The sequence below is a fragment of the Dromiciops gliroides genome, chromosome 4, assembly GCF_019393635.1.
Source record: "Dromiciops gliroides isolate mDroGli1 chromosome 4, mDroGli1.pri, whole genome shotgun sequence".
NCBI lineage: Eukaryota > Metazoa > Chordata > Mammalia > Microbiotheria > Microbiotheriidae > Dromiciops > Dromiciops gliroides.
Genome location: NC_057864.1, coordinates 91,460,110 through 91,485,299, shown reverse-complemented (window position 1 = coordinate 91,485,299; position 25,190 = coordinate 91,460,110). Strand labels below are relative to the sequence as shown.

The 25,190-nt window shown below is 35.6% G+C and overlaps 1 protein-coding gene across 1 annotated transcript; it reads right to left on the bottom strand.

Annotated features, from left to right (window-relative positions):
• Window positions 1–7,663: 7,663 nt before the first annotated feature.
• Window positions 7,664–17,887, bottom strand: LOC122754641 (RUS family member 1-like). Its single transcript, XM_044003139.1, is given in 6 exon segments — window positions 7,664–7,706; window positions 7,708–7,745; window positions 7,747–8,359; window positions 8,361–8,812; window positions 8,814–8,996; window positions 17,699–17,887. Coding segments are annotated over 6 exon segments (1,518 nt in total).
• Between the last annotated feature and the right edge of the window lie 7,303 nt (window positions 17,888–25,190).

The window sequence follows — 25,190 nt, the reverse complement described above, 5'->3', positions numbered from 1 at the left end:
ACCAGGGTCACTGTTTCAAGCTTCTTGTGCTGGGAGATAGGGGCTGTGTCACTGGCTTTCTACTCTGAGGCCTCTATGGCTTGCATATTTATCACTGCACTGGGCTTGCTCCCTGTGCTTGCTCCTGACATGTGCTGGGATGGCCAGGCCTGGCCACACCCATCCTGTGGGTAGCCCCCTAGCTGGCAGCCTGCCCTCTTAGTTGGTGCTGGTGGATCTTACCACTGGCCCACTGCGCCACCAGCCCACTGTGCCAGGATCAAGGTGTCTCAGTTGCTTCTCTGTGGCCTACAGCTTCCCGCTGACTTGCCCCAACCCCCTCCACAATGGGCTATGCTGAGGTATGCTGCACTCCCCACCCTGCAGGAGTGAGACCAACCTTTGCTGAAGTCTTTTAAATTATCTCAGGTTGGAATATTGTGTCTCTCTGTCTTTTTGTAGGTTTTGTAGTTTTAGAATCTGTTTAGAGGCTTAATTTAATGTTCGTTTTCAGGGAACCAAAGGAGAGTTTGGGCAGCTTTCCAGCTTCTCGCCACCATCTTGGCTCTGCCTGATGTGCGATCTACACAATCAAAGGCTTTAATATAGTCAATGAAGCAGAAGTAGATGTTTTCCTGGAACTTCCTTGGATGAATTTTCCCCTTAATACTCTCAATTTTCTTAAATAAATCTCTTCTCTTTCCCCTTCTACTGTTTTCTTCTGCTTGCTTGTATTATTCACTAAAACAAAACAAAACAAAACATCTTAATTCTCCTCGTTATTTTCTGGAATTCTGTATTAGTTTGGGTATATCTTTCTCTATTTTAACATTCACTTTCCTTCTTTCCTCAGCAGTTTGTAAAGCCTTGTCAGAGAGCCATTTTATTTTCTTCTTCTTCTTCTTCTTCTTCTTCTTCTTCTTCTTCTTCTTCTTCTTCTTCTTCTTCTTCTTCAGTGTGTGTGTGTGTGTGTGTGTGTGTGTGTGTGTGTATGCTTTTGTTGCTTCCTCCTTACACTATTATGAACCCCTGTCTATATATTTTTCAGGCACTGTATTTTCCAGTTGTAATTCTTTAAGTTTAATCATTATCCCTACTTCATATCCATTAGGGATGTTATTTATGTCACACCCATATGATCAGATTGTTTTCCCTGCTTCAATTTAAGTGTGAATTTTGCAATAAGAAGCTTATGATCTGATCCATAGTCAGTTCCAGGTCTTGTTTTTACTGACTGTATAGAGTTTTTCCATCTTTGACTGCAAAATATATAATTAATCTGATTTTAGTATTGACCATGTGCTGATGTCCATGTTGAGAGTCACCTTTTGGGTTGTTGAAAAAGTGTTTGCTATCACCAGATAATTATCTTGACAAAACCCTATTAGTCTCTCCCTTGCCTCAAGTGCATATTTCACCTATTTTTTGATTTCCTTTTCATCAGTGCAATTCCCTATGCTGTATGTGAAATCTTTTCTTTTTTTGTATTATTTCTAGAAGACGTTGTAGGTCTTCAAAGAAAATATCAAGTTTGGCCTCTTTGTCATCAGTTCTTAGAGAAATCACTCCTCTAATTGTGATGTTGAATGGATTGCCTTGGTGTCAGATAGATATTCTGTCATTTTTTATATTGTATCCCACTACTGCTTTTCTCACCTTGTTATTGACTATGAGGGCTGTTCCATTTTTTTCTAAGGGATTCTTTTCCACAACAGTATACATAGTGATAATCTGACTTAAATTCACCCATTCCTATCCATTTAAGTTCACTGACACACAAGACGTTGATGTTTAATCTTTTCATTTCCTGTATGACATCATCAAGCTTACCTTGATTCATAGATCATACTTAGCAGTTTCCTATGCAATATTCATCTTTACAGCACTAGACTTTCATTTCATCACCAGACACATCTTGGCTGAGCTTCCTTTAGACTTTAGCCAAGCTATTTCTTTACTACTGGAGCTACTTGTAATTGTCCTTTGCTCTTCCCCAGTAGCACACTGGATGCAACCCATCCTGAGGGTTATGGGGTAGAGATTATTTTATGATGTCATTTATTTTTATCATTTTAGTACTGTTCATGGAGTTTTCTTGGCAAAGATGACTGTTGTTTTGCTGTTTCCTGTTCTGGTGGATCACCAGATTACCTTCTCTTTCTCCTTCTGTCTCTCAGTCTCTCTGTCTCTCCTCTTTCTGTCTCTGTCTCTTCTGTCTCTTTGTCTCCATGTGTGTGTTTCTGTCTCTTTCTCATGGGTTTGTACTTATTAATATATTGTAATTAACTTTGTTTTAATAGTAATAAATAAATGTTTTTGAAGCTTTTGATATTCTCCTTTTTCTCAAATATTTTGATAATAGATCCCTCAATGCATGAAAAATTCTGTGATATTTTAGCATGGATCTCCAAATTGTACAATTGAATTGAACCAGCTATAATTCATATCTTTTCTTTTATTTCTTTTTTCTTTCCATTTCCAATTCTCCAATTATGCTGTATATGAAAGTAGAAGAATTTTTCATCCAAATGAGATACTCAATGTAGCTCTTTTTTCATGTGATTTGGCTAAAATAAAAATCCTATGGAGCAAGAGTTCAAAGCTGAGTCACTGTCAATAAACTGAATATTACTATGCTATATCACCAATTCCATGGTTACTTTACAATGATAGGGTTTATTTGAAGAAAATATCATGTATACTTGTGTGTTTGTGTTTATGTAACTCACAGAAATTCAACAATTCTTTGTGTTCTTCCATTTCTTATCCTTGAACAATAGAATATATAACTTCAGTTCTATAAAATGAATCTAAAAAGTTTTAAAATACGTACAATCAATGAAGTTGAAATCAGAATATACATACATACATACACAGATACATATATATGTGTAAATACACACATATGTACATATACTTTGGAGAATTTTTTTCTATATTATATATCTTTGAAAAAAGATATAAAATACAAATCTCTATAGGGAATGATACTTTTTTTTGTGGGGCAATGAGGGTTAAGTGACTTGCCAAGGGGTCACACAGATAGCAATTGTCAAGTGTCTGAGGCTGGATTTGAACTCAGGTCCTCCTGAATTCAATGCCAGTGCTTTATCCACTGCAACACCTAGCTGCCTCTTGGGAATGATACTTTTTTTAAACATTGTTATTCTTGAGATTAAAGGACTTAAAATATTATTTAAAAAATACAAACTAATAACAAAACTAATAACTAAAACTCTGTTAACCTTAAAGAACTAAATTAAAATAATGGGAATAAAGAATGTGAAGGCTATTTGTTAATGAATTTTTAAGAAGACAAAGGTACTAATTCACTATTGGGGGAGTTGTGAATTAGTTTATCTGTTCCAGAAGGTAAATTTGAATGATGTGAAAATGTTATTGAATTATTTATTCACTCTGACCCAGAGATCTCAGTCCTGGGATTCCACATCAAGAAAATCACTAACAGCATTAAATGATCCATTTGTAAAAAAAATATAAGTAGCAAAATTCATTGTTAACAAAAACCTGGAGAAAAACATTGTGCCTAAAATTTCGTGGATGGGGGCAGCTAGATGGCGCAGTGGCTAGAGCACCGGCCCTGGAGTCAGGAGTACCTGAGTTCAAACCTGGCCTCAGACACTTAACACTTACTAGCTGTGTGACCCTGGGCAAGTCACTTAACCCCAATTGCCTCACTAAAAAAAAAAAAAAAATTTGGTGGATGATAGTACCAAAATGTATGTCTATATTAAACTACTTTTTTTTTTTACCATAATGGCTAAAGAAAATGAAAAATACATAGAAACCTAAGAAGGCCATATGAAATGCTATAAAATCAAGAGTATAGAACCAAGCAATATGTACAATGATTAGTATCATGGGCATTAAGTTAACACTGAAAGCCAACAAAGATTCAATCACTTAAAACAGAAAAACTTGGTACCATATTATCAGAATTCAAACTAGACATGTTTTCTATTAATAGCTGATAAGTAGTAAGTGTGAGAAATGGTATTATATCAGTTGCACTCTGTGATTAGGTAGCTTTATTTTTGGAAGCTTTATTCTTGGGTTTCTTGGAAGATATCTGTTCTATTAAGACAGAAAGCTTTATCAGTCATAGAAAAGAATACACACACACAGAGGAGTTCCCTGTCGTCCTTAATTCATGCAGGTAATAGATATTCAGCTATTGCAGTCTCATAAAGGTAATGGTTATCCCAATATTTGGCAGCCTATGCCATGTGCTTCTCATGCTTGATCATCTAGCCCAGAAGTATTTCGTAGTCTGGTCTATAGAATTAGAAGAGAGTACTTAGAATTCAGGAGACTCCTAAGCAAAGTCAAAGAGAGTCTAGTCAAAATCAAGGAGAAACTCCAGTTTACTGCTGTATAGCCAAATTTATCTCATAGACCAGTGTTTCTTGTATGGGAATGGGGAAAGGGATTGGTTACCATCCCCAGTGGCCAAGGTAGTAAGCAGCTAAAGGGAAAGCCTAACAACATCAAGGAAATAATCTCATGTATATAGTAATGGGTTTCCCCCCCCCCCCACATCAAATCATGCTTGAGAGAACACTTATTTCACTTCAGGGAATACCAGATAGGCAAAATATAATGTTTAAAGCCTAAAGAAATTAAATTGCCCACTATGTAGGAAAATGTCCAGATATATGTGATAATAGTGTAAAGGAGTCTTCAGGAAAGAAGCTTAATCTGTCAGGATATCATTCTATTTACCTGACAAGGAGGTCACTGAAGATTTGTAAATGCAGAAAAAAGTGAAATGGCATTCAGGACAGTGATAGGAAAGCATAACTACTTTTTCCATTCACTTTCAGGTTAACAAATCTTCCCTTAATCTAGCCCAAAGCAGCAAGGATGCAATTGTGTGTGTGTGTGTGTGTGTGTGTGTGTATGTGTATAATATTTATAATATTCCTTTTAAAAGAAGTATGCATATATAGTTATCCCTTCTACATCAAAGGCATTAGGGTTCCGGTGGTCCTGTTATCTGGAAATTCCATATAAAATTTTTTGCCCCTCTTTTTGTACCAGAGAAGAAATCTGATTTTCTTTTCTTTTTTTCTTTTATTGGGTCTTTATAGTACCTCATTGTAAAATTTAGGTTAATTATTTGGTGATGGGCTCTGGGACTCCTCCTGTTCTTTGCATGCTATCTGTGGTTTCCACAAAACTTTTTTTTTTTAATTCCTATTTAATTTCTTATGCTGACATATGATATATTGAAATCTCTATGGAGAAAGGCATGATGTGAAACTATATACGTATATGCATACATATCTGAATGTGTATGTATATGTTTAAATACACATATGCATATACTTAAAATAAACAGTCACGGGGGCGGCTAGGTGGTGCAGTGGATAAAGCACCGGCCCTGGATTCAGGAGTATCTGAGTTCAAATCCAGCCTCAGACACTTGACACTTACTAGCTGTGTGACCCTGGGCAAGTCACTTAACCCCCATTGCCCCGCAAAAAAAAACAAAAGCAAAAAAATAAACAGTCACAATAGTTCTAAATGTCATAATTTTTCCAAATAACAAAATGTACATTGTATGAGATCTTCTAATTAAATACAGACTTTCTTGTCATGCTACATTACATTAATGCTATGCATCTTTCCTGATGAAAAAGTAAATTCAGCCTGGAACAAAGACATTTGTATATCAAAAAAAAAAAAGGTAATTAATAGGAATTAACTGCTTAAATTTTTTCCCTGTATCAAAACTGATCTTTTCACATGTTAAAAGCCAATAGTCATGAAATTCAACTTGGGTATACTAATTTCATTTTTTTATATTATAAAAAATAATGTTGAATAGCTTTATGGAAGAGAGTAAACTTTATAATTCAATCCAAAAACAGACTTCTTGCTTGAAATATTTGGTGTCAACAGCCTATAATTACTTGCAAAATAAAATATCATATGTATAACATTTGTAGAATAATATACAAGACTAATTAATAGGAAAAGAAAAATAACTTTTACCTTCCTTTCAAACTGTTTTTCCTAAAATATTATAGCATTGTGAAGTTGTGCTCAAATGTTGATTAGCCATTACAAATTACCAGTCATTCTGGGCTATTTTACTGCAACATCACACTTTAAATCAATTATGTCTAGATTAACTAGTAGCATTCTTACCTACAAAAATGCTTTAAAATGGATCCCTCGGGGCAGCTAGGTGGTGCAGTAGATAGAGCGCAGGCCCTGGAGTCAGGAGTACCTGAGTTCAAATCCGGCCTCAGACACTTAACACTTACTAGCTGTGTAACCCTGGGCAAGTCACTTAACCCCAATTGCCTCACTAAAAAAAATACAAAATGGATCCCTCATTACTAACAGAAGCCAAATACCCTGGTAGAAATTTTAGCTCACTTTTAAATTCCTTGGCTGACCAATGCCATCATGGGGTCATATCTTGATTCTTTCATGAATACAATTTAAGGGAGGCAGAGTTGCACACAGTCATCAACCTTACTCTCTTTCCCAGAGTTATCAAGTCCAGTAGCAAGACAAAAGTCAGCACTACTGGTGATGGCCTGAGATCCTGTGGACGGCTTTGTCATTTTCAGTGTCCAACCAAGCTGCTCATCAGAAAATGTTTTCAGTCACCTTCATGGACATTGGAACAAATTGTTCTTATTCACCCATTCCACATAGAGAAGTCTCCACCTGCTTGGGGGAGGCATCACCCTAACTCACTGATGTGTTTGAAGCCTGTTGGTTATCCCAATTCTGGTGTATCCTGTCTTCTGCAAAGGTTTACTGGGGTGTAGCCACTGTGGATGCTACAGATTTTTTGAGCCAAAGGAGAGAATTGGGTGAAGATAGATACCAAAAGTAGTTAAGTAGCCCTGAAAAGGACTCAGCAAGCCCTCATACCAGAAGTGCTCGTCATCTTTGAAAACTCTATACCCTACTTACTATTTACTAACTAGAAGGAAGGATTATCAGGGGGACCACAAGAAGATACAATTTTTACGATTGCCATTATTATCATTGCTATTGATAAATTTATGACATTATTATCATTATTAATGGTAAGGTTGACTTCATTATTGCTATCATTATTAATGATAAGATCAATTGCTTTGTTACATGCACACAGATAACATTGAGAGCATTTTATCACTAGCTTTTTTTTTAAGACTGGATCATTTTAATCTGAATCAACTACATCATTCATCAACTGCATACCATTATTGTACTTAACAAATACACACATTATTTACATTATTGTGTCAGTTTAAAATGTGGTTGCTTGGGATTGACTGAAAATAAAACTTATCACAGATCTGAAAGAGTCTAATGCCATTTTTTTTTTGGCAGGGCAATGAGGGTTAAGTGACTTGCCCAGGGTCACACAGCTAGTAAGTGTCAAGTGTCTGAGGCTGGATTTGAACTCAGGTCCTCCTGAATCCAGGGCTAGTGCTTTATCCACTGTGCCACCTAGCTGCCCCTCCAATGTCATTTTTAAAAAGATAGCATAGAGAAGGTTCACCAAATAAAGAAAATGGAGAAGGTGCTGACAAGGGAGGTTCTCCCACTGAGAGCGGTTCACCTTCTCTGGAATTCTTCATCCTTTGATTCACTGCAGAGCATTCCTGGTCTCCATCTGGCCTTGTCTAAGTCCAGGTGATGGCAGAACCACTCACAAAGTCTTCTTCTCAAACAGGGGCCATGTAGCTTGCCATGTCCACCTCCAATATATGGTGCTCTGTCTCCCAGCCTACAAGCCTGTAGCTCTTTCAAGAACTTGGGGTAGAGATTATCTAGGATCTGGTATGTTTCTTTGACAATGGTCCAATTGTCTCCTTCAGGGGCTGCCCTGATTTGGCCCCTCAGGGTCTCCAGTTCTTCTGTAAGGGGTATACCCTCAAACAGTGCTGCCAGCAAAAGTTCATGTGTTGCTACCCTCAGAATGACCCCAGAACTTACTTCCTGGCCCAAAGTCATCTGTATCTGGCCTTGGCACTGGTCCCAGTGAAGGAGGTAGGGTTGTTGGTATCTCTCACTCACCTGTTCCAGTTCAAAGGCACTTGAGACCAAGCTGTGCAGGGGTACACCCAGGGACAGAGTCAGGGCAAGATGGCAGCCTGTCCACAGTGGTTCCATACGATTGGCCAATGGGGGCTTTAGGACCTTTCCCCATTGAATGAAATGCTTTAGGACAAGGTAAAGTTGAGCTTCATTGAACGTTTCCATGATGACAGCCCGAAGTGCTCCGAAGTTGCCATAGAGATGGAGGACAGTGAAAAGGAAGAAGGCAGCAAGACTGAGACTCGGGCGTTGAGATACCAGAGGAAGAAGTAAAAGACTGACCAGAAGCCATGCCAAGTTCACTAGAGTCTTTGGCTGAAACATCAGCCATGTTGTCTCCCCTGGCCTGTTGCATGGTCAGTGCTGCCAGTGTGGCTCCCCCTGCTACTCCCACAGCGCACTTGGCCAAGCTGCTGACACAAACAATGAGGGTAAAGCAGGATGGGAATGCTGGGGCCACAATCTCTAGGAACATGGCTGCATCATTGAGAACATCAGCAAAGAGCCTCCATTTCTTGGCCTCACAATCCAGTCTGCTCCCCATCAACCAGGCAAAACCAATTAGCCCCAGCATGCCAGTTCCATCTTTTAAGAGCCGAGTGATGGTGGCAGTTGAGACAGAAGCAGCTGCATCCCCCACCCCAACCCCCTGAAGGACAGCTTGGGTCGCCAAGGAGCCTGTGAGGCTGGAGGCAAAAGCCTGCACTGTGTCCCACAGCTGGTAAACCAGGTAGTCTGGGCTGACACTGTCAGGGAACCCAATGAGGCAGGAACACAGCCGTGAGAGTGGCTCTCAGGCCTTGCCCAGGCCCGCCCCCAGCCTCCCAGCTCAGTCTCCCGTCTGGGGCTACGGTGCGGCTGCGGGGGCTCGTGGAGCCGAAATGCTCCCAGCACTGCAGGGCCACGGGCCCTTTGCTGCCCGACGTCTCCGTGCGCAGACGCCGCTCCCGCCCAGAGCAGGAGAAACAAAATCAAGCTAGTGCTGGAGTCCCTGTGGGCACTGATGACCTTCAACCCCATACATCCGCCCGGCCCGCCGGGCGTGGTTCTGGTATGTCCCGCCCCTCTTATCACTAGCTTTTTAAATAAATAAGATTTTTAAGGGGCAGGAGATGTAGAGAAGAGACAAACTGAGAAGATGGGATAGACTGAGAAGATGGGATAAAGAAGAAAAAATTGCTAGTTTTTTCTAAAATTTTCTTGTCACAAAAATTTCCTTATTTGCAAGTAACAGGAGTGAGGACAGGTGAGATATACATTCAGCAAAGCAACAAATTTCTGTTTAGAATGATTATATTTTAGTAACTTCCTCTCTATTCATCTGTGTCCTCCAGTGTCATGTGTGTCTTTAGGGAGCATTTTGTATATATTTCTGTGAACTACTTGGATACAAAGGTGAATTGGGCTAAACTGAGAAGGGTTGAGCATTGAGTCCATTTTTTCAATAATGTACAGATAAGGCAAGTCACAACTTGCTTGGGCCTCAATGTTTTCATTTGTAAAATGATTGAGGTTTACTATATGATTTCTAAGATTTAAATCTATGACCTTTTGATCTATGATGTTTGAGTCTGTGGAGCAAGAAAGAGAGAACCAATCAGAAAAAGTACTCATCTGAGGGAATCAGCAAACATTTAAGCATCTCAATTTAACTCAAGTACAGTTTTTATCTATTAATTGCTACATGGGAATAAGGGACAAAGATTATGGGTGCATATTTTAGCCTCATTTATTATGAAACCATAGGTTGTACTTGATTTTCATTCATTTCTCTAAAACAAACAAATGCTTATTGAATAAATTTTAAAAACTGGAAGTTTTTAATAAGTTGGCAACAATAGTACTAATCTATGTGTTGACTTTTTTTTTCCCCTGGGGATAACAAATTAGATAAATTAAAAACAAAATCCTTACGTAAAAATGGCTAAAAAATGTAGCTTCACTGAATGAAAAAAATGTTTTTAAAAACGAATTGAGTACTGTTGCATTAACAAGATTTAAAATATTGAAATATTCTTTTGTTTGTTTATTTACTGGCAAACATACTGCTTGGATTAGTTTTAATGCAAAATTAAAGCTGTTGTTTGAAGAGACAGTTTTATTCTGGTACTTCTGCAAATAGGTAGCAAACAAGATATTCAATTAATGTACTTGATTCTCTAATTATTTTTTCTAATTGTATTTGAAAAGCTTGAACTATGAATTATTGTAAATGTTGGAATAATGAAATCTTATACTTTTCACCAATCAAAACACCCAAGAGTAATATTGAGTCAGAATTCTTTCGTTTACCTCAAATTCAATTTAAGTTTACTCTTAGGTAAGATTGTTGCATATTAAATATTATATATTTATATATTATATATTTAAATATATACATATATATTTAAAACATAAAAAATTCAACAATCTTTTCTTTGCAAATATTGCCTAATTTTCAGCTGACTGTGAAGCTTTTAGGATTTACATCTTTTGAATGCTATGCATGGTTTGTTTAGTTAATTGATTTTGTACATTCTCCTTGATTTGTGTTTATTTATGAATTCATGTAATGCAAATGCTGACCAACACACAGGAAGAACATTTGGAATCCAAATAGTGGTTCTGAATAAAAATAAGCTAAGGCTAGGTGATTATACTTCTGAGACATAAAACATTTCTGGTCACACTTCTTTTAATCCACTAGCAAATAATGTAATTTTAAAATGTAGGTGTAGTTGCCTCTATCCCTTCTTTCCTTAAGAATGAATCTCCTACTTATAACTCTAAAAGGTATATGACTTCCTTCTCTTCTAATGTTTTATAGTATGTTCTTTTATATTAAGGTGATATCCATTTTGAAATTATTGTGAAATATGGTAAAAATGTTGATGTAAGACAATTTCTGATATGCTGATTTCCAGTTTCCCCACCAATTTTTATCAAATATTATGTTCTTTCCTATGTAGTTCATCTCTTTAGTTTTATGGAATAATGAATCATTGAATTTCATTCTTTTCTTTTTTCCTTTTCTGATATGTTCCATTGATCTGCTTTTCTATTTTTTTTATCTGATGGTAAATTATATTTTTGAATACTGATTTGTGGAAAGTTTAAGATCTAGAAGTATGCTTCTCCCTTGATTCCATCCTTTTTCCATTTTTTCATTCATATTCTAGCTTTTTCTGGATTATTCTAGAAACTCATCTTGTAATCTGGTAACGCATGTTTTCTACAATTGAATCACATTTCAGCGAGTTCTGTAAAATATTCCATTGTTATTTTGATTGGTATAGGATTAAAACTATAAAGTTTAGTACTATTTCCACTTTTATTATATTCTCATGGTCCTTCCATGTGTGCTATATATTACACTAGCTATTTATAGTTTTCTAAATTTCTTTTTTTCATTTCCCCATTTATTTATAATGTTATGCTCCTCCAATTACATGTAAAAACTATTTTAATATCCATGTTTAAAACTTTGTGTTCCCAATTCTCTTCCTCCTTCCCTCCCCACCCACCCATCAAGAATGCAAGCATTTCAATATGTTATACATATTTAGTCATGTAAAACATTTCCACATTAGTCAGATTGTAAAAGAAAACAGACAAAAGTTAAGAAAAAGAAACTAAAAGAAAAGTGTGCTTCAATATGTATTCAGATACCATCTGTTGTTTCTCTGGAGACAGATCACATTTTTTAATAAATCCTTCACAGTTGTCTTGGATCATTGTGTCGCTGAGAATAGCCAAGTCATTTACAGCTGATCATCTTCCAATATTGCTGTTACTTTGTATAGATTACATCTCACTTTGCATTAGCTCACATAACTCTTTCCAGGTTTTTCTGAGAGCATCCTGCTCATCATTTCACAGTTATTATTGCTAACTGAATTTAACTCCATCCTACTCCCTCCCCATGTCATTTACTCTATTCTCTATATACTTTCATCCTTTCCCTCCTCAAAAGTGTTTTACTTCTGATTGCCCCCTGTCCAATCTGCCCTCCCTTTTATCACTTTGCTCCTTATTCCCTTCCCTTCCTACTTTCCTGCAGGGTAAGATAGATTTCTATATCCAATTGAGCATGTATGTTATTCCCTCTTTGAGCCAAATATGATGACAATAAGCTTCACTCAACTCCCCATCACCTACCTCAGCTTCCTCTCTACTGTATAAGCTTTTTCTTTGCATATTTTATGTGATATTCTTTATCCCATTCCATTTCTGCCTTTCCCTTTCTCCTAGTGCATTCCTCTCTCAACCCTGAATTTTAATTTTTTAAAGATATCATCCCTTCACTTTTTTGAATTATAAAAGTATTTTATTATTTTCCAGTTACACATAAAGATAGTTTTCAAGATTTATTTTTATAAGATTTCTAATTTCACATTTTTCTTCCTCCCTCTTCTCCCTCTTGCCCCCTCCCCAAGATAGCAGGTAATCTAATATAGGATATATATGTACAATAACATTAAACATACTTCTGCATTAGTCATATTATAAGAGAAGAATCAGAACAAAAAGAAAAAACCCTCAAAAAAGAAAAACACCACTAAAAACAAAAGAAATATTATGGTTCATTCCACAGTTCTTTTTTATTTACTAGATTTGGAGAGCCTTTTCTATCATGAGTCCTTTGGAACCATATTGTACCATTGTACTGGTGAGAAGAATCAAGGCTATCAACACATAATATTGATGATACTGTGTACAATGTTCTTCTAGTTTTGCTCATCTCACTCATCATCAGTTCATGCAAGTCCTTCCAGTTTTCTCTGAACTCCTCCTGCTCATCATTTCTTACAGCATAATAGAATTCCATTACATTTATATACCACAACTTGTTCAGTCATTCCCCAATTAATGGGCAGCCCCTCAATTTCCAATTCCTTGCCACCACAAAAGGAGCATATATATATATATATATACATATATATATATTTGTACATGTGATTTCTTTTCCCTTTTTATGATCTCTTTGAGGAAAAGACCCAATAGTGGTATTGGTGGGTCAAAAGGTATGCACAGCTTTATAGCACTTTGGGCATAATTCCAAATCACTCTCCAGAATGGTTGGATCAGTTCACAGCTCCACCAACAATGCATTAGTGTTCCAATTTTTCCACAGCTTCTCCAACATTCATTATTTTTCTTTTTTGTCATATTATCCAATATAATAGGTGTGAGGTAGTACTTCAGAGTTGTTTTAATTTACATTTCTCTAATCAATAGTGATTTAGAGCATTTTTTCATATGGTAATAGATAGCTTTGATTTCTTCATCAGAAAACTGTTCATATCCTTTGACTATTTCTCAGTTGGGGAATCTCTTCGCATTTAACTCACACCTGTGCCTTCTGTCTAAATATGGTACATCCAACTACCCTAATAATGAGAAAATTCTTATGAATTACAAGTATCATCTTTTTAAATATCTGTTATGGTTACTTTTCCATGTTTACCTTTCTATACTTCTCTGGGTTCTTGTATTTGAAAATCAAATTTTCTATTCAGCTCAGGTCTTTTCATAAAGAATGCCTGAAAGTCCTCTCTTTCATTGAATTCCTATTTTTTCTCCTGAAGGATTATATACATTTTTGCTGGGTAGGTGATTCTTGGTTGTGATCTCAGTTCCTTTGCCCTCCAGAATATCATATTTTAAGCCCTCTGATCCATTAATGTAGAAGCTTCTAGATCTTCTGTTATCCTGACTATGGCTCCACAATACTTGAATTGTTTCTTTCTGGCTGTTTGTGATATTTTCTCATTGACCTGGGATCTCTGTAAATTGTCTATAATATTCCTGGGAATTTTTATTTTAGTATCTCTTTCAGGAGATTATAGTTGGATTCTTTCAATTTCTATTTCACCTTCTTCTTCTAGAATATCAGGAAAATTGTTCTTGATAATTTCTTAGAAGAGATGTCTAGGATCTTTTATTGATCATGGCTTACAGGTAGTCCAATAATTTTCAAATTATCTCTCCTGGATCTATTTTCCAAGTCAGTTTTTTTTCCAATGACATATTTCACATCCCTTTCTATTTTCTCACTCTTTTGGATTTGTTTTATTGTTTCTTGATTTCTCATAAAATCATTAGCTTCCATTTGCTTAATCCTAAATTTTAAGGAGTTATATTCCTGAGAGAGCTTTTGTACCTCCTTTTCTTTTTTTTCTTTTTTTTAGTGAGGCAATTGGGGTTAAGTGACTTGCCCAGGGTCATACAGCTAGTAAGTGTTAAGTGTCTGAGGCTGGATTTGAACTCAGGTACTCCTGACTCCAGGGCCGGTGCTCTATTCACTGCACCATCTAGTTGCCCCTGTACCTCCTTTTCAATTTAGCTAATTCAGGTTTTCAAGGTATTCTTTTCCTCATTGGATTTTGTACCTCTTTTGCCATTTGGCCTAGTCTTTTTTTAAGGTGTTATATTCTTTAGTATTGTCTGTGTGTGTGTGTGTATTCTTTAACAAGCTGTTGATTTTTTTCATGCTTTTCTTACATCAATAATTTCTTTCCATTTTTACTCTACCTCTATTACTTTTTTTTTCAAAGTCCTCTTGAGCCCTTCTAGGGCCTGAGACCAATTCATATTTTTCTTGGAAGCTTTGTTTATAGGAACTTTGACTTTGTTTTCTTCTGAGTGTATTTTGATTATCCCTGGCACCATAGAAACTTTTTAAGGGTCAGAATTTTTTTTTCTTTTTGCTCATTTTCCCAGCCCATTTCTTGACTTTTAACTCTCTGTTAAAGTGGGACACTGCTTCCAGGGTGGAGGGCACACTGTCTCCAGCTACAGAGGTTTTTTATAGCTGTTTTCAGAGATACTTCTTGGTATTTACAAATTTTTAATTTTTCCCAGGTGGTATGATTTCAGGCCTGTGCTCTGGCCTGCAAGCAACCACAGGCCTGCTTTTATTTCTTGGAATTATGAACTCCACTGTGGCTTTAAACTCTTGTGTGCTTGTGCTAATCCTCTTCCTGGTACTGCCACCCAAGACTGTGACCAGGATCATCTGTGGGATGAGTTCCATAAATAGTCCCTGCCATTGGTGATTCAGAAGCTCCGTGCCTACTCCTAGTTTGCTGTGGCTGTGACTGTGGCTCAGGCTGTGCTGGGGTTGGGTTTGCTTTAGTGCAGCTTGCATTGGGCTGTGTGCTCCATTCTCACACTGATATACAACAGACCTTTCATGTGTATCTTCTAAGTTGGCTTAGACTGGAAAAGTATTTCATTCTGTCTTTTTCTGGGTTATGCTGCTCCAGAAACTTTTATGGCATTATTTGAAGGTATTTGCAGGGGTCTTGGGGAGAGCACAGGCAAGTCACTACCTTTCCTCCACCATCTTTCCTTTTCTCAATTTCTTTAAGAAACACTTTGTCAGGGGTAGCTAGGTGGCACAGTGGATAAAGCACTGCCGTGGATTCAGGAGGACCTGAGTTCAAATCCAGCATCCTACACTTGACACTTACTAGCTCTGTGACACTGGGCAAGTCACTTAACCCTCATTGCCCCACACAAAAAAAGAAACACTTCGTCATTTAATCTAAACAAGATTGTTTGTTGTTGTTGTTTTTTTCTTTGTTTTATTGGTTCCCAAATACTTTATTTATTTTGAAGCAATTTGGAATGTGATTTCCTTGTTTACTATTGTCTCTTATTTATTATTATATAGAAAATAGATTGATTTGGGGGAGGGTTTTATTTTGTATACTGAAATTTTACCAAGTTTATTAGTTTTCTCAAAATCGCTTCTGGTTCTCTATGACCTTTTATGTAAATTATCATATCATCAGACAATAGGCATCGATCATTTTTCTCTTCTTTCTCTAATTGTATACCTTTAATTTCTTTCTCTTGTCTTAATACTATTATTGTGATTTCTAGAAGTATATCAAATAAGAACATCGAGACTATTCATGTTGTTTTACTCATATTTATTAAGAAAATTTCTAGTGTGTCCTCCTGTATATGACACTTTCTTTTGGTTTAGAGAGATACTTTTTATGATATTCAAAAGGTCCTTCCATTAATATACTTTATTGGATTTTAGTATAAATGAGTGTTGTATTTTGACAATGATTTGTTTTCCATTGATTTATATAAACATATATTTGAAGGTGCTTTTATTTTATATGTTTAATTATGTTAATTGGTTTCCCAACATTGAACTCTATAAGAATCCTTGGTATCAATCAAACTTCATAATAATGAATGATTTCTTGGATGAATTTTTGTAGTATGTTTGATTGGGCTTTAGTTTTCAAATTAATATTCATTATTTTTCAGTAATTTACCTTTATTTTATGCTTCCCTGATTTAAGTCTGGTAGATTTTCTTATTTCTTATTTATTTATTTTTTTAAGTATAAGTTCTTGGGGCAGCTAGGTGGCACAGTGGATAAAGCATGTGCCCTGAATTCAGGAGGACCTGAGTTCAAATTTGGCCTCAGAAACTTGACACTTACTAGCTGTGTGACCCTGGGCAAGTCACTTAACCCTCATTGCCCCGCAAAAAAAAAAAATTAAAAAGAATAAGTTGTTTAGTATTGATATTATTATTTCCTTAAAAATTGACAGTTATTCTGTGAATCCATCATGAATTGGAAAGCTCATGTACCCTGGTAGTAGAAGTATTTCCATAATAGCTAGCTTTATTTTCCTTTAAGGGATTATATTATTTAAGAATTCTATTTGGGCATCTGTCATCTAGCTTTGATATTATAGATAGACAGATAGATAGATAGATAGATAGATAGATAGATAGATATAGAAATATATCGATATAGATATCTATTTCTGTCTATCATCTATCTATCTATTCCTTTATATTTCAATATATTTTCATCATTGACTTGCAGCTTTGTTGCATGTTTGGTGAAAAAATAAGTTTAGCTCATGTGTGCCTAAAAGTTTGTAGCATAGTTTATTTTGTTTGTTTGATCTTGTTTTTGGAAAGAATCTATATTTCCCTTCTATTGGCACTTTCCTTTCTGTGTTCAAAAGTTTCAGATAGTTTTCTTGTATTATTTCTTGCATTATCTTGTTCAGATTTCTTTCTACTTGTGTCCTTCTGGATAGCCTATGATCCATTAATTGTTTTAAAATTTTCTGCCTTTTAGATCAATTTGTTTTATTTGTATGGAGATCAAATATTTTTTCTAACATGATGATATCTTCTCTTCCAAGGTGTCCTTCCTTTAAGCATTTTTGTGTTCACTTGTCCTCACTTTCACTTTTTTGAACAGATTTGACATTGTGGTAAAAATTATTTGTAGTAAAGATTAATATCGGAAGTTTTAGCTGAATCATTTGAGAGATTGTGCATGCTACTGAAGCAGGTTTTGAAGGACCTCCCCTTTTGGGAGGAAAACTTGAGAACCTGAACGAACATCTGAGATACGAACTTAAAAGTGAGGGCGGGAACGGAAGTTGGTGTTCTCTGGCTATTAAACTTAGCCGTGGCGGCACATGCAAGCAAGAGGAGTTCGGAAACACGTGGTAGTGGGGTGGCTACATGGCTCAGTGGATAGAGCACCAGCCCTGGATTCAGGAGGACCTGAGTTCAAATCCGGCCTCAGACACTTAACACTTACTAGCTGTGTGACCCTGGCTAAGTCACTTAACCCCAATTGCCTCACAAAATAAAGAAACAAGGGACCCACTTTGATTCTGTTAAAGGAAGTTAAAAGAATGTGAGTCAATCTACTACCACAACCACCACTCCAAAAATCATCCCACTTCTGACACCAACCACATGTTCCTGAACTCTTCTCGCCCGTGCATGCCACCACGGCTAAGTTTAACAGCCAGAGAATGCCAACTTCCGTTCCCGTCCTCACTTTTAAGTTCATGTCCCAGAAGTTCTCGAGTTTTCCTCCCAAACGGGGAGGTCCTTCAAAAGCTGCTTCAGTAGCATGTGCAGTCTCTCAAATGATTGAGCTAAAATTTCCGATATTAATCTTTACCACAAATAATTTTTACTATAACATCATGGCATCAGTCCTGTTCACCTTATTATTCATATAAATATAAATCTATTTGGTATTATGTTCTTGGCCCTTCTTTGTCTAGAAGATAACATTCCCTTTCTGGTTGGTCCAGGGAAACATTTATTTGTTTTAATCTTTTAGAGAGTTCAATGACTACAACACATGGACTTCACTCAGCTTCACATTGAAATTTTTTATCCTAGTTTTCCAATCATTTTCCATAACTTATTTTTCCCTTTATGGTATAGCAATAAGTAATGTTAGACTCTTTCCTGCACAGCACCATACCCCTTCTCCAGATAAACTTATCTTTGTTTTCAAAACCTTTGTACTCTAATAGACCTCTCAACAAATTCATGGTTCTGTTTCCTTTGAGTCCCAGATGACTGTCAGAGGAAAAAGGTATATAGTATGATTCTAACAATTTATGATTTTACTGTCACCCACTTATCTGGGTGGCTTCAAACTGTGATGCTCACATCTCCTTAACAAGATTATAGTTTACTAAAATCACATTCTAATCATGTTTTTTTTTTAAATAATGAAAACAATCCTAACAGCATAAATTAATTACTATCACATCACTACTATCACTTACCAAACAATTGAGCATCTTCATTTCTTAAGGTCCTATTATATGCCTTGTAGTATGCATCCTGAGAAACAATAATTCAAATGATTCCAAGGAGCATAATTTTTATTGGCAGAAACATATAAGCATTTATAAAACAGAGAGAGAGAAAATAAGAAAGAGGCAGCTAGGTGTTAGAGGGGATAGTGTTGAAGATAGATCAGGAAGAACTGAGTTCAAATCTAACCTCAAACACTTAGTTGTATGACCCTGGACAAGTTATTTAATCCTTGTCACCTTCATTTTCCTTAACTTTAAAATGGTGATAAAATAACACTTACTTCACAAGGTTATAAAATGCGTGAATATTTGTAACATTCTAGAGAACCTCTAAACATTATAAAATATTAGCTATTATTATTAAAATTAAATATAAAAGCAAACAATTTTTGTTTTGTTTTTTTGTGGGGCAATGGGGGTTAAGTGCCTTTCCCAGGGTCACACAGCTAGTAAGTGTCAAGTTTCTGAGGCTGGATTTGAACCCAAGTACTCCTGAATCCAGGGCCGGTGCTTTATCCACTGCGCCACCTAGCCGCCCCACAATTTTTTTTTTTTTAAAGTATGGGTTCATTATGGGAAGAAGAAACACTAATTGTGGCAATGTGGGTTTAAGAAGAACTTCATGCAGGATATGCGATTAGAGCTGAGATTTGACTGAAGCTTGGGATACCAATAGGTGGTAGTGAGCAGGAGTATAATTGCAGTTATGGGGCTGGGGTGTTAATGAGGGAAGGCAGACAAGATGGAAACTAGAACTATAATCACAAGGACAACAGCTAACACTACAATGCTTAAAACAGTGAAGGTTTTTCAAATTGTTTATTTTCTGGTCTGATAAAGACTAGTTAAGAAAGCTTAATATATCTCTGAAGCAGAAAGTTTCTTTTTTTAAGGGGAATAATCCTTCCAGAGTAGTTATCTTTATGTGAAGGCAAAATTAATGTAATTTGAATAACCAACTAAGGTGGGGAGTGACTTAAATCCTCTTCTGTTTTCATATTGAACCACATCATTAAAGAATATGCTTGTATATGTTTATATAGACATGTATCTTTATATGTGTATGTGTATACAAATGCATGTGTATGTATGTATTCATACATATGTTTTATATGTGTATATATACATATACATACATGATACACACACACACAGAAATATTTGACACATTTCATAAACTATGACTAAGACTATTTTATTGATTCCCCCCCAAAATGAAGGAATAACAGTTCTAGAAATCTAAGTAAAACCAAATCACTATTGGAATCTTTATACAATATGCCCTTATTTATAGTAACCCTAAGAAGCCCTCATCAGCAGTCTATTAATTAAAGGTAAAGAATTGCCAAGTTGCTATATATGATGCCCAAATTCATTCATTCTGAGTAAATTCCCAACTTACTCTTTGATCTGGAATCAGGCTGCATGTGGGTGAGCTTGAATTACTCTCATGGTAGTAATTTATTTTCAAGTAGTCTCCAAATGTCCCTTATCCCTACACTCTTTATTGATTCTCTAAGTACTATATTGCAAATGAAATTAGATTTTATTTTATCGTATTATAGAGGAGAAAATAAGAAACAAATTCATTTTACAAAAAGGGATTTAATGTCAAATGGAGAAGCAGAAACCAACATTTTGTTGAAAAAATATTTTAATTAAATGTAAAACTATAATAGAGTGTATTAATCCCCTTGACCATAACCAAGCTTTAGAAAGGATACTTAGTACAATTGCACTGAGATACATAATTATGGGTTCAATTTTATTACTGCTCTTCAAATCCCTTATTTCTCCTTGGGTTTACAAAAGTCATGAATTGCTTGTTACACATCAGTGGCTAGGATATCCTTACAGCACTGGAAGAAATGAATTTAATCACCTTTGAATTTTAAAGCATTTATCACAATATTACATATTAATATTTAGAAAAGCACTTTAGGAAAGTAAGAAGTCAGTTAAAATTGCTTCAACTTGAAATTCCTTTTTTAACTGTACTTCTTGGCCAGCTCAGTGTATGCTTTGAATTATTCTGATAGAATGTTTGTGATTAGATATAATCTCCTTTCTTCCTACCTACTGATCTTTCTACTAAGCTGTCATTTCTTAACAATCCCTTCTTGCTAGAAATAAAATGAATGCACAACTACAAGTTAGATATAATGAGTACTTAGGAAAGCTATCCCCTTCATCTACAAGAAGGCAAGGTGTTAATAAGATTGGATAATGAACTTCAATCACAGAAATGGGTACTAAAATGTAACCCAATAAGTAGATATTTTCCATTTTCCATCTTTATCTCTTTTGAGAACAAGACAGGAAGAAAGAGCCACTGGGAAGTAATTGATCAATCATAGAAATTAGTATGGGAAGGATTATTAGTAGTCAATTTTTACTTTGTGATATGGTGAGCATTGTGTCTTGGATTCAGGTAAATTTGGTGTCTGTTTTATGTCACTGACATATCAACCAATGGAGTTTGGGGAAATTTAATGTTTCTAAATGGATTTCCCTGTGTTTCTTTGAGTTTGCTTTTGTTAGAGTATAGGTGGATGCATTTTATGTCTTGGACCTTTTAAGGAACTGCCAGTAAATTGGGGCTTAAATAATGTCATATTATTTGGGCGAATATGGCTATATTACAAAGATACATTTTAACTCTTTCCTTATTTTAGGTGGGTGGGTATTGGAGTATTTGTGTCAAAGATTATTGTATCCTGACAATTGGGAATGCTTACACCATGCAGACTAACCAATATTCTTTCAGTAAAGTATCTGTCCCTAACAATATTCAAAGGATACCAAGGTGAAAACTTTTGTACACTAGAATAATTACACACCCTGGAGTCAGAGGACCTGGGTTCAAAACCCACTCATGATACTACTACCTGTGTTATCTTGCTCAAGTCACTTACCTGCCCTAGGTCCCAATCTTTTTGAAAATAATAAGGTAACCCTAAATGATCTTAGAAGTTCCATTCATATACCCCTTCCTGTGGGCAATATTTTCTAGTGTAGTGACTCCTAGAAGGATCAAAACTGTACCATTCAGATAGAGACATCAAGAATTTGTCATCATTGTCCCCAAATGCAATAACTATTCCATGATCACAGTATACAACATATATTCAAAAGTTCTGGCCAGCCTTCCAAACTAGGAACACGTGCCTCCATAAAACACCAATTCTCCCCATGCTTCCATAAATCAAAGCTTATCCTTTGGTAAATTCAACCCTATAGATATGTATAACTACCAATATCCACAAAAATATAGAGGATATAAAACTGACATACTTTTAACCACCCTAGTACCTGGACCTGGAAATAATTATAAATAACCATGCTGACACACTTGATTGCCACATACTTCTATCACTGCTTACTCACTCTGTCTCCCTTACTCTCACAACTAATTATTCCAATACTAACAGTAACTACCTGAAATTCTTTCACAAAACAAGCATACTATAATTCATATCTGATTATGCCTATCACCACTTTCACTAACCAGTTAATCAATCACATCCCCAAGGGCCAGTTTTCTAGCCATGCCATGCCTACAAGTAATGTTACTAGTATCCAAGTAAGTTTCTGAAAACACTTTAATTGTCTCTGGGTAATGAATAAGAGGGGTTTAAAACTGCCTTAAAATTATTAAAGAGCTGTACCTATGTCAGAGTCCATCACCAAGAAACAAATAAAATTAGCAATATAACACAATAGCAAAATAAGTTTAGGAAAACCAGAAATTCATTGGCCAAGAATGAATTATGCATAGGGTTGTATTTGAAATGTTCACACATTTTTGTTAGCAGTGTGGTTTTCTAACCATCTCTACTAATTCATTACTGATATATCAGTTAACTGATGCTGATTTTCCTCACTGAATATTGCTTTTCCAGCTTATTTGAAAAAAAATGTGTACTCATAATAAATGATCAAAATAATATAACACTGCATAAATGTTTATTTTTAATGTTCATATTTTTTTAAATTGAGTTCCAAATTATCTCCCTTTCTCCAGTCCCTCTCCCATCCATTGAGAAGGCAAGTAATAGCCCAATTATACATGTTAAAGCATGAAAAAAATGTCCATTTTAGTAATGTTTCAACAAAACCCAAGAAAAATAAAGTAAAAACATACTTCAATCTACACTCAAACTTCAGTTCTCTCACTTCAGTAGATAGCATTTTTCATCATGAACCCTTTGGAATTCTTTTGGATCATAATAGATAAATGTTGACAATTGATTATCTTTACAATATTGTTGTTATTTTATACAATGTTCCCTGGTTCTGTTCACTTGACTTTGCATCAATTCATTTAAATCTTCTCAGGCTTTTCTGAAACCATCCATCCCCCTTATCTTATAACATAATAATATTCAAACACAATCATATACCACAACTTGTTCAGTCATTCTTTGATCGATGGACATCTTCTCAATTTCTGATTCTTTGCCTCCACAGAAGAACTGCTACAAATATTTTTTACATAGAGGTCCTTTTCCTTTTTCCTTGATTGTTTTGGAATATAGATTTAGTAGTGGAATTGCTGGATAAAAGGGTATGCATACTATTATAGCCCTTTGGGAATAATTCCAAATTGTTCTCCAGAATGGTTAGATCAGTTCATAATTCCACCAACAGTATATGAGTGTCCCAATTTTTCCACATCCTTTCCAATATTTTCTGCCATGTTATCCAAGTTGATAGGTATAATGTGTTATCTCAGAATTGTTTTAAATCTAAAGTTCTCTAATCAATAGTGATCTAGAGTTTTGACAGTTATAAATAGCTTAAGTCAATGATATTTCAATTGAAAAATTAAAAAAACCTGCCTCCATAAATTTTCTATTTAGATTCCTGATCATGATATGGCAATGAGACTAGGAAACCTAAAGCAATAAGCACCATGATCCACTACTTTCAACCACGTTATAAAGAATTACAGGATGAGTCTAATAAACTAAGCAAGCTAAGTTCAGAGAGATTCATATGAATTTTACACCTACTATGTGAGGTAAATAGTATAGTTACATAGTTATTATTATTCCCAGGTTGATGAAGTGAAAAGATGTGAAGTCACTTACTCATGGTCCCCTAGCTAGCAAATGTCAAAGATGGAGCTCAAACACAGGTTTCCCTTATTCCAAGTCTAGCATGCTGGGAGGTGATCACGTAGGAATTCCTGCCACTATACAGCATACTATTCCTTTTCCTTCCCTTTTCTTTTTTTTTTCCTTAATAAATCCCTTTGCCTTTAACAAAGACCTTGGCAACAGCTGATCAGAAGAGATGAAATAACTGCTATTCATACTTGGATAGCATGGAAAACATTAACTTTGTTCCTACCAATGAAATGGAAGACCACCCGTTGTTACTCTTTTTGCTACCAAACTGAATAGTCTAAGGCCCTCCTAGTCCTATCTTGACTCCAAATTCTTCAGTCCCTCAGGCACCAGTGATGCTTCCTAATGACCCTTGCCATCTGCACCATCCTTACAACCTTAGGACTTCAGGGTTTTGAAATTTGCCTTTTGTCTTGACTCCCTTTAGTGTGTTTGGTTTCCAGTCAAGCTTTCTGTAGACTTTTCTTCCTCTATCATTCCACCCTGCTTCATGAAATATAGTATGAACTCCATAAGAACAAAAACTATTTCATATTCCTATTAGTATCTGCATTACTCTAGCATAATACTTGATAAGTACTTACTGAATGCTCACTTTCTTCATTTCTTCCTTCCTCCCCCCTTCCATCCCTTCTTTCCTTCCTTCCTTCCTTCGTTCCTTCCTCCCTTCCTTCCTTCTTTCAACCTTTTCTCTTTTCCTCTTTCTTTCTTTAACTCTTTTTATAGAGGATGCTAAGAATCATACTTTTCTAGTTTCTCTATATTTATTGACATAATAGTGGGTACCCTAAATATGAGATCGTTACCCAATGATCAATAATTCACCATATTACTATAAAAATTTCACTATGTCAGTACTAACAAGTTTACTATAAATGAAGTAAGTGAAATAAGAGTATTATAGCTAAAGATAGTTCACATATTATTCTTGAAGAGAAAAATGAACTGGCAAAGACAGCCTTCATCCTTTACTAAGGCTGACTTAATTAATGTCAATCCAAAGATTTGAGCCTTAAGTTTAGAATACAATTATTCAATAATGTAACACAAAATGAAAGAAAACATGACTTTATTAATAACAAAGGAAAAAGAGGATAAAATTCTTAGAGTTCAAAAATTCAGATAAAATGTTTTTTCGTTTCATCTCTAAATTTACTAGGGCACATGCAGGGCAAGAAAATTCCTCTGAAAATTCCCAATCGACTATCCAAAACCTGGGTCTGTCATGTTTTATACAACAAGGAAATAAAAATGATGATGATTCTGAGAAGTGCTTTCCTCACTTTTAGAGGGAATCCATTTTGATCAACATAAAACAGGGACTCTACAAGTACATGTACTAAGGAAACAAAGACAATAATGTCATTTTTCCTTTTAATGCTTATGATGAACATAAGAAAAA